Raw genomic sequence first — 9,871 nt, 5'->3', positions numbered from 1 at the left:
GGACTCTTTTGTGTAGAAGGTTGGTAATTCACACATGAAATCGCGGGATGATTGAAAACAACGTTTATTCCACATTTTCTATTCCTTGTCATGATATTGCGAATGTTGTAGAGTTTGCACCTTATGAATGGTGTTCTACTCTTCTAGCAGTGGGAACAAATTCAAGAGTATCTATTTACCAATGTGTGTTTGACCAGGAGGTAAAGAAACTCGTGTACATATATATCCTTTTACTCTGTCTTTGTATACATTAGCTACATTTTTAATCACTTCGGCACCTGCAGGTTAAATGATAACCACTACCACCGCTTCGAGTCTTGAATGCTTCAAGGCTCGGCCAACAAAATAGACTTAAACACTTGTTTTTAATGAGCACTTGTATAAAGGATTTTTTTACCTGTAAATATATATAAAATTTTCTTTGGACTTTCATGCGCAACACACAGTGGCAGAATAATCAGACAGTTGATTGCGGCCGCTTAACCTGAAGAAGAAGAAGATTAGTCAGTTTGATACTTAGTCAATAGACCACTTTTGAGTTTGACTGTCACCGTAAAAACTCCTCAATATTTGAATAATGCACTCCTTTATGCAGATATGACTTCATTTACCCAATAGAGGGGATCACCTGTATCTTTGCACTATTTACGATCATCGAGCACCTAAGTGATCTTTATTGTGCAGGGTTAAATAGAAAAATGTTTGTACTGTAGGTACTTAATCAAAATTCCCTAATAACAGCAGTGCTGAATGACAATTATGATAATTCAATTTGCCGAATAATTTGTACAGTATAGCTTTATAGTTTTCTAACCACTTGCTCAACATTGGAACAGAAGTGACAATGCCCCTATATGCTGGAATGATGATTACTAAAACCAAAGATTTTGACGTAAATGCATCGAGCTGGAAAGTTGTCTATTCTGGACTTTGTTGGTTCAGCATCAATGATTTGTTTATTTTTATTATGTTTTGCAAAAATTATTGAAGAATCAATTATTATGATGACAATATGAACTATACTAATAAGACATTAAAGGTATATGAATACTTAAATTTAAAAGAAATAGAAATTTGCTCCATAATATGTTTTAGGATAAATTTGCTCAAGGTGTCACCATAAGTTTAATTATCATGGATAATAACAGAAAGACAAATGTACCTATTGAAACTTTTTTGTAATAAAACTTTAATTTCAATAAATTATATCTGTTGCTACTGGACCGTATATTATTACGGACTTCCATTATATAATGGCACATGTAGTCAATACACAAAATTGTTGACATTTTTTTTTTATAATTAATATAAGAAGACAGGAAATGCAGAAAAAAAACCCAATTTAAATTGATTACAATTACAACATTTGTTTTTATCCTAGTACATCATTTACATGGATATTAGACAATAGCTGGGCACTGACTTCATTGTTTAATATATCAAGGAGGTTTTTTAATTCATATAACATCAAAAACTGTTCAGAGTAAGCCAATATTTTGTTTTTTCCAATCTGTTTGGTTGATTAAAGTCACGCCCGTTCTTGGTACATTATTCCTTACCAATGCTAGCACATGATCTCTCTTCTGAGTGCGGTGGTAAAAGCACAGTAATGTCTAGAATTTACAAACTTGGGTGAAGCAGGAAACGAAAATACACATTTAAATTGTCACTTTATTTCATCCTACAGAGGGAAAAAGAATTGATGCACAATCAGCATGTGGCAAGTGTTTACCTTGTTACATTTTCTACATTTTCACATGATCATGTTATAGGCGCTTTTTGATTGGATGCAGCCAGTAATGACTGCAAACCAATGAAAATTTTCACCACGTGATTCCAAAATTCTCTTTTAATCCACCAAGGGTGGAGAGGAAGGGAGTGGATCACAACCCTTGCTTTGTGAAGATGATACTTCTTGAAAATGAATACTTAAAAAAAATTATTAAACAGCTCTTCCCATATCTCAAATACAAACGGAAATAGCAAAGAAAAAGTAAAAAATAACCAACCGTTATCGGAAATGACTTAAATAGGTGCTGATATGACTGGCTGCTGACTTTACTTTTTCTATGATATTGGTTCAGAATTGACCAGGTGCTGATTTGACTTGTACCCATTATTTAATAATAAGTATAATTTGTGTTACTTCATAGAGACACTTATTCAGAATAATGGTTTTGTACAGAGAAAATACTGTGAAAATTTAAATGTAGAGGATACATTTTGTACATAGACAATTATGTATGTAGATCTCTCCACTATCATGACTATTATGAGCCTCCCTCCAGAGCTACAAAGATACAGTGTACACTCCCTATTGGGATTGGTGAAGATTTGTCATTAATGTATTTACAACAATATTAACTAGGAGAATTACCGCACCAACATTAAGGGGGTGTTGAGACACATTAAACAGGTTTTGGAGGATCCCCATAAATGTGTTATATCCTCATTTTACTGGTACATGTATTGTGTTCCAAAACAAGTATCAATTTTCAGTTGTAAGAATATAAGCTTTGGATTTACAGAAATTTGCTGTCATGGTGCAAACATTCTGATCAAGAACTACATTTTGAGAAAAAACACCATGCATATATATGTGACTGAAATATCATTAGGACAAAAGTTAAAAGGTATGTCTGCCATGGCTGTAATAATGGTAATGGTTATAAAAAAAACTGGAAGTGTTACCTATACAAACATGCTCAATACTCTCACAAACCATGAATGTTTTATTCCTTTGTTCTGTTTCAAAACTTTATTATTCTTAAATTATATATTTTTAGAAAGAAGAACCTGATGGTGAAGAATTTGAATGGAGGTCAATATTTGATTTTCAAAATGGTTTCCGTGTCACATCTATATCATGGTGTCCAGAAACAACATTTATGACCAGAGAAAAGGAAGATTTTATTAGGTTACATTTAAGTTTCATCTTTTAGATTTATTTGTATCAAAACTATATTCTAGTAACTTTTAATACATAAATGCTCAAAAATGTGAGAACAATTATTGCTATTTTAAAAAATAACAGGCTATTATTTGAACTTGGAATTATTTTTAATTATGGAATTTGCATAATTTCTTGTGCTTGAAATTTTTAATAGATTCCATGTTTATTTTGTGTTATAATGTTTTGAGCTATTCATAGTACTTTCCATACAATGTATTTTGTATAGATAGTGTTGTGTGCCGCACAGTACATTCTACTGAAAATGTACAATCTTCTTTGTAATAGAAAGTGTTGTGCACAGCACAGAACATTAAAGTATGAAGAAACATGGAATTTATTAAAAAAAATCCATAATTGATAATAATTCCAAGTTCAAATAATAGCCTGTTAAATGTTAAAAAACGAAATTTTACATTGAAACTTAAAAATGAGAGTCTATTTTTTGAGAATCCCATGCCCTAACAAATTAATATTTAACAATCATAAAAATTTTGCAAACAGTTCTGAATTAAGAGATCACATGTGAATAAGAAGAAGTTGAATATAATTCAATGAGACAGCAGATTAATACCACAAAAAAAAGTACATCTTGACTGTCATTCTTCAACATATTAAATGTGGGTCTCTATGATATGTCCTGCTTTTAATCACCAGGATTTTAAAAAAGTATTGAGGAATTCATAAACCAAAATTATCATTGATTTGCCATCAATACAAAATTACACAAAATGAGTGACAAAAGACAATCACCAACAAGATTCGTGACATTGCATATATATATTGCAGGGTCAAGCTTACTATTTGGGTTGTCGACTTAGTTTCTAACATGTAGGATTGAAATTTAAAAAATCAGAATGAAGTCATACTTTGACAGGCATATGTACATGGCAAATGTTTTTTTCTCTCACACTAATTCATAGGGTTTCAAATAGCATAGAAATTTGAAAACAAAGACTTTGCTGTTTCGATAAAATAAGAAGTAAAAATCTGAATCTCACACAGTGTACAATGAAACTATCAAACTCAACATAATTTGTATAGACTATTTATAATATTGATATTTTTCATCCAATTGATACTTGTAATATCCCAAGGTCAAACATATATTTCTATGTTAAGGGTTCTTTTGTCAGCCCATTCCTTAAATTTTGCATTGCATCCATTATCTCATGTGATGTTGTGCTCTACTTATTTAGTTTATGAATAATTCTATTTTCTGTACTGTATGATTCATTTAGCAAACACCTTCTAATTTATATATGTAGATTTGCGATTGGTGGGAGTGACAAGAAAATAAAGATAGTCTCAGCAAACTTGAAAGGCGACAATACATGTCAGGTAAGTTTAAGAATTTGTTATTTAATCCCATCAAACTTGAAAGGCGGAATAAATATCAGGCATAGAGGTCCAAAAGCTTTAATGGAAACTCATTTTGTATGAAACTTGTAATCATTTCATACTGAAAATGAGTGCAAGATCAACGCTTATACAACCCTTTAAAATGACAAAATGAAACATTCAATGCTCAAAATTACATTTATATGCTAAAGCCATGAAACGTTGTGTCAAGCTTTTCATGCCTTTCCCAATGCATTGTTGTAAAATTGTCATATGAAGCACAAGCAGTCATGAATGTTGCATTTTATTTAGAAATAAATTATTATTTAAGAATGCTCAAGAAGTGTATTCAGCCAATCAAAAGCACAGATTCTTATGGAGAATTCCTGTTTTGTATAAATTGTTATGTAATATACTAATCAGTTTCATCACCTATATTGAACCATGTTAATTGCCCTCCATCTTTTTACTAGTTATACTGTATTGTAAAATTAAAAATGTTGTTATTTGTGTCAAAAATGAATCAGTATCAAGTTTCTAATAATAAAAAAAACGCATTCAATTCCAGTAACAATTTTTCCTCCACAGAAGTTTGAACTCACCTAAATTTGTTCTCACATTTTTGCCAGTAATCTGTGTTGCAGAATAATAAATGTATGTATTAATTTTTGAATTTACAATATACAGTAATGAACATGTGATATTTTAGATTTGTGAAGGTCACACTGACTTTATTAACTCAATAGCGTACATACCTGACACAGCAGGTGAACTGGTATCAACTGGTGATGACAATACCTTAAGACTGTGGAACAAGGAAGGGGAACAGCAGGGATGTTTTCAGTTATCTGCCCCTGGAATGTCTGTTTGTGTTCATGAAAGAGAACCAGGAAAGGTAGGAACTGAAATGCTATTAAATAGCTTTTTCCGTTAAAAAAGAAAGGATTTTTCCAGTTATCTGCCCCTAGAATGTCTTTTCCTGTTCATGAAAGAGAACCAGGAAAGGTAGGAACTGAAATACTATTAAATAGCTTTTTCTGTTAAAAAAGAAAGGATTTTCTAAGTTATCTGCCCCTAGAATGTCTTTTCCTGTTCATGAAAGAGAACCAGGAAAGGTAGGAACTGAAATACTATTAAATAGCTTTTTCTGTTAAAAAAGAAAGGATTTTCTAAGTTATTTGCCCCTAGAATGTCTGTTTCTGTTCTTGAAAGAGAACCAGGAAAGGTAGGAACTGAAATACTATTAAATAGCTCTTTACAGTAAAAAAGAAAGGATTTTTCAAGTCATCCACCCCTAGAATGTCTGTTCCTGTTCATGAAAGAGAACCAGGAAAGGTAGGAACTGAAATGCTATCAAATAGCTTTATCTGTTAAAAAAGAAAGGATTTTCTAAGTTATTTGTCCCTAGAATGTCTGTTCCTGTTCTTGAAAGAGAACCAGGAAAGGTAGGAACTGAAATGCTATTAAATAGCTTTTTCTGTTAAAAAAGAAAGGATTTTCTAAGTTATCTGGCCCTAGAATATCTGTTTGTGTCCATGAAAGAGAACCAAGAAAGGTAGGAAATGAAACACTATGAGTTAGCTCTGAACTGTTAAGATGAATTAAGACCAATTGAAGAGCAACAGAACATCTATTGGTTATAGTATTCCACTACAAAATCTTGTGCTACATATTTGTGCCAGTTAAATTTTGAATATTTAAAAAGCTTGGCAAGCCTTTTGTTTTAAATTTAAACATTTATTTGTCTTTAGTTGAGAAACATAGTGTCACACTTGATGAAGTGGTAGAATCTATATGATTTTATATAATGTTTTCTATTTTGTCAATTGTTTATTGATTTCAGTGTTTTTATAATGTAAAAGTTCAAGAAGTAGCCCTTCTGCAGGATTCTAAATTTTCCAAATTGTCTTTTCCTGATACAAAAAAAAAATCTTTTCCCTTCTAACAAAAATGTTATAATTTAGATGCCTATTTAATATGTTTAAATTTAAATATGAAATTTGAGTAAAAACATTGACCACAAATTTGAAAGCATTTTTATACGCCCGTCTTTTAGACGGGACGTATTATGGTATACCGTTGTCCGTCCGTCCGTCTGTCAGTCCGTCGTCCACACTTCGGATAATAACTCAAAAACACTTTCACCAATTTCCATGAAACTTGAGTGAATTGTTTATATTTATTGACGTAAGCTCCCTTTCTTTTTTTTTTTAATTTCAGATTTTAAGTTTTGGATTTATGGGGCTTTATTCATAAAAAAGGGGGGATTTTCAACACTTTGGACAATAACTCAAAAAGGCTTTCACCAATATCCATGAAACTTTGGTGAATTGTTTATATCTATTGATGTAAGCTCCCTTTCAATTTTTATAAATTTCAGATTTTAAGTTTTGGATTTATGGGGCTTTATTCATAAAAAAGGGGGATTTTCAACACTTCGGACAATAACTCAAAAAGGCTTTCACCAATGTCCATGAAACTTAGGTGAATTGTTTATATCTATTGATGTAAGCTCCCTTTCAATTTTTATAAATTTCAGATTTTATGTTTTGGATTTGTGGGGCTTTATTCATACAAAAAAGGGGGATTTTCAACACTTCGGACAATAACTCAAAAATGCTTTCACCAATGTCCATAAAACTTTGGTGAATTGTTTATATCTATTGATGTAAGCTCCCTTTCAATTTTTTTTAAATTTCAGATTTTACATTTCCGTGTTATGAATTTTTATGCTTAAAAAAGGGGGGATTTTTCAATTTTGGGACAATAACTAACACTTTCACAAAATTTTATGCAACTTTGATAAATTGTTTATATCTATTGACATAAGCTCCCTTTCCATTTTTATAAATTTTAGATTTTACGTTTTCTTAAGTAATGAATTTTTATACTTAAAAAAGGGGGATTTTATGAAACTTTGGTGAATATATTAATGTAACATCCCTTTTGATTTGTATATATATTTCTAGTTGATCATATAAATTCATTTAAAGCATAAAAGACAAGTTAAAAGAGCAACAGGCGTATCATGCGCTAAAGGGCAGCCCTTTATTTCTATGATGATACTCATCACAATTTTTAACATTTTAGGTTATAGTTGCTCAAAAGAATGGTATAATAAAAATATTCAGCTTAGCCTTACAGAGACAGATTATGTCCCTTGATTGTTGCCAAGCACCACTGATGTCAGCAGACTGGAGTTATATGAATGAAGATTTTGTTGTTGCTGCATGTGGCACTGAATGGCTAATATTTCAAATGTCTAGGTCAAGGTGAGAAACATTATGATATTGAGTAATAAAAGCTTCATAGAATTTCATTGGACCACTAACCACTGTTCATATAACACAGTTAATCGTGTTTAGTTCAAGGCAGACAAAAACCCTTTGAGTTACTTAAAAGGATTTGTAATGTGGTCAATTGGTATGGGTTAAAGATGAAATTTTCACAAATTCACAAACTGTCTGAAGGAAGACTTGTCACTAGGCCTTGACACATTATTTTCAGTCTCTGTTCCTAAAATAATGTGTGCTAAAAGATTTTTTTCTCTGACCCCCTGTAAAACAATTTTTAGTTCGTAAGTTTAAAACCTAAACATATTTTTTCTCTTAAAACTGTTTGTTTTATTTTTGTTTATTGTTTAAAAAATCTTTTCCAGTCAGCCATTAGAGAGGAGACAGGCACACACTGAGGGTTGTAAACACGTTAAATGGGCAAGGAACCAGCAGACATTACTGGCTACATCAGGGAGACCAGGAAGGCAAATCAAAGTATTCAGTACCAGACATCATCAGGTAAGATGTTAAATTGAATTGCTTTGGATAATGAAAATCCTGTAATTTAGTTTAACATATTAAAATATGTTTAGATAAGACTTAATTGCTATTGGGAAAGGTCTTAGCTAATAAGCTTATAAGACCAAAAGGGCTAGTATGAGCTATTGCCATCACTGTGTGTCTGTTATTTTTTGGAAATTCGTGATAAGAAACACTTTACCTTTTGAGATTTACTTATTTTCGAAGTGGTAGACTTAAAAAGTAATATCTGATAACTCAATGGGTAAAATAAACAAAAATGTGTTTAAGAAAATATGAAAATTGTGTAAATTACCAAATTATAGTAATAATTTCTTTTTTACACCTTTTAAGAATCAATACGTTGATTTATTCTCAACCAGCTTCAATCTACTTTGAAATCAGTGGGTCAGTTTTGACCAAACTTAGACTGCATCATTGATTCTGTGTGAAAAGTTATGTCCAATGACCATATGGTCAAACCAAAATGGTGGCTAAGAGGAAACATTTCAAAATTCCAATAAAATATACTGAAACATCTTGTGAAAGACCAATAGGTTTCAAACTTGATTAAAATAACAGTGCATTAAATTCCTCATTCCATTCAAACAAAAACACAAAAACTTGCATGAAAGTCAGATGTAATGCTTACCTATGGTCTTTCTAAAAATGATGTGTACTGAGTATGTAATTACTAATTAAGTTGAGGAATGTTCACACACTTTGGAAAGTAGCCATTTTGAAATTGAGTATAGTTGAATGCAAGTTGCACAGGCTATTTAAATAACCCAAACCTCTCAACGATAAAGTCTCAACCAATAAGTTTAAGAAACATCTTATAATAATTATATAAATCTGTCATATATTTTATATATATTTGTATTTGGTATAAGATGACATTTTTCTGTTTTGTAGATGCCATTAAGTACAACACTGCAGGTAGCTTATGGTATGAGCTGGCACCAGATAATACCAGCATTGGCGATTGGTGGAGACAAACAGGTGCATGTGTACTTATTACAGACGGCCAGATCACAACCAAGCTGACAGTGAAATTGCCAGAGCAGCAGATATTCTATAAAAGAACAAGCGCAATACGAAAAGTGACTGAAGTCTTGAAGAAAATATTTATTATCTCAATAAAAGTTTAGAACACCATTTGATATGAGTTTTAATATTTATTTTTTTCCTCACCTTACTCAAAAGTCTTTAAAACTTTTAGCAATGGCCACTGTAGGCACTTATTTATTAAAATACAATCACTGCCTAGCATCACCTCTGAAAAAAAGTACTCCCAGAAAAGGTGGAAAAAACAAATGTGAAGGATGGTAAGGTAAAATTCTTCTTGATTTCATTATATTTTGCGTTTTGCTGACAGGTAAAGGTTTGGGATAATGATTCATAATAATGATATCTGCTACTATTTAGGGCTGATTATGGTCCACATTTGTTTTTTTCTGTTTTTTTTTGGTCAGAATCAGATAAGGTGGTACCTGTTCAACAAAGCATGGGACTAGTTCAAACTTAAAAAAAACCTCATTTACCCACCAACTATTCAATTGTTGATTTTGTAAAACAAAGGTATATCATCTTTAAGCTGGAACAACACTGTATTTCAAAATTAACTTTTATTAAAAGAGAGTAATTCATGTTGAAAGCCATTTTAAAATTGTATGGTGAATAGATACTTTTTGCTCTCATTGTTTAAATGGGCTCCAGGGGTACCTTTATCCTGTGGTGATGCCTCAAAGTGTCAATGATGTTTGAAAATATTTCTGAAAATATT

At 31.5% G+C, this 9,871-nt stretch overlaps 1 protein-coding gene across 1 annotated transcript; it reads left to right on the top strand.

The window, feature by feature from the left end:
• On the top strand, window positions 1-9,248 carry LOC134687307 (nucleoporin Nup37-like). The gene is made up of 7 exons (XM_063547483.1): window positions 1-200; window positions 2,787-2,917; window positions 4,219-4,291; window positions 5,001-5,186; window positions 7,382-7,563; window positions 7,950-8,085; window positions 9,001-9,248. The coding sequence occupies exons 1-7, from the start codon at window positions 48-50 to the stop codon at window positions 9,130-9,132; spliced, it is 993 nt and encodes a 330-aa protein (XP_063403553.1). The 5' UTR covers window positions 1-47; the 3' UTR covers window positions 9,133-9,248.
• Window positions 9,249-9,871: the final 623 nt, after the last annotated feature.

Source organism: Mytilus trossulus, chromosome 10 (assembly GCF_036588685.1).
Source record: "Mytilus trossulus isolate FHL-02 chromosome 10, PNRI_Mtr1.1.1.hap1, whole genome shotgun sequence".
Classification (NCBI taxonomy): domain Eukaryota; kingdom Metazoa; phylum Mollusca; class Bivalvia; order Mytilida; family Mytilidae; genus Mytilus; species Mytilus trossulus.
The sequence above is the reverse complement of the archived record's forward strand: the minus strand, read 5'-3'. Positions and strand labels throughout refer to the sequence as shown.

Excerpts from the sequence above, each read along its gene's own strand:
- LOC134687307 (XM_063547483.1), top strand. The coding sequence starts at position 48 with ATGATTGAAAACAACGTTTATTCCACATTTTCTATTCCTTGTCATGAT. Across the intron at positions 4,292-5,000 it reads AAGGCGACAATACATGTCAG|ATTTGTGAAGGTCACACTGA; the intron begins GTAAGTTTAAGA and ends GTGATATTTTAG. Across the intron at positions 5,187-7,381 it reads ATGAAAGAGAACCAGGAAAG|GTTATAGTTGCTCAAAAGAA; the intron begins GTAGGAACTGAA and ends TTAACATTTTAG.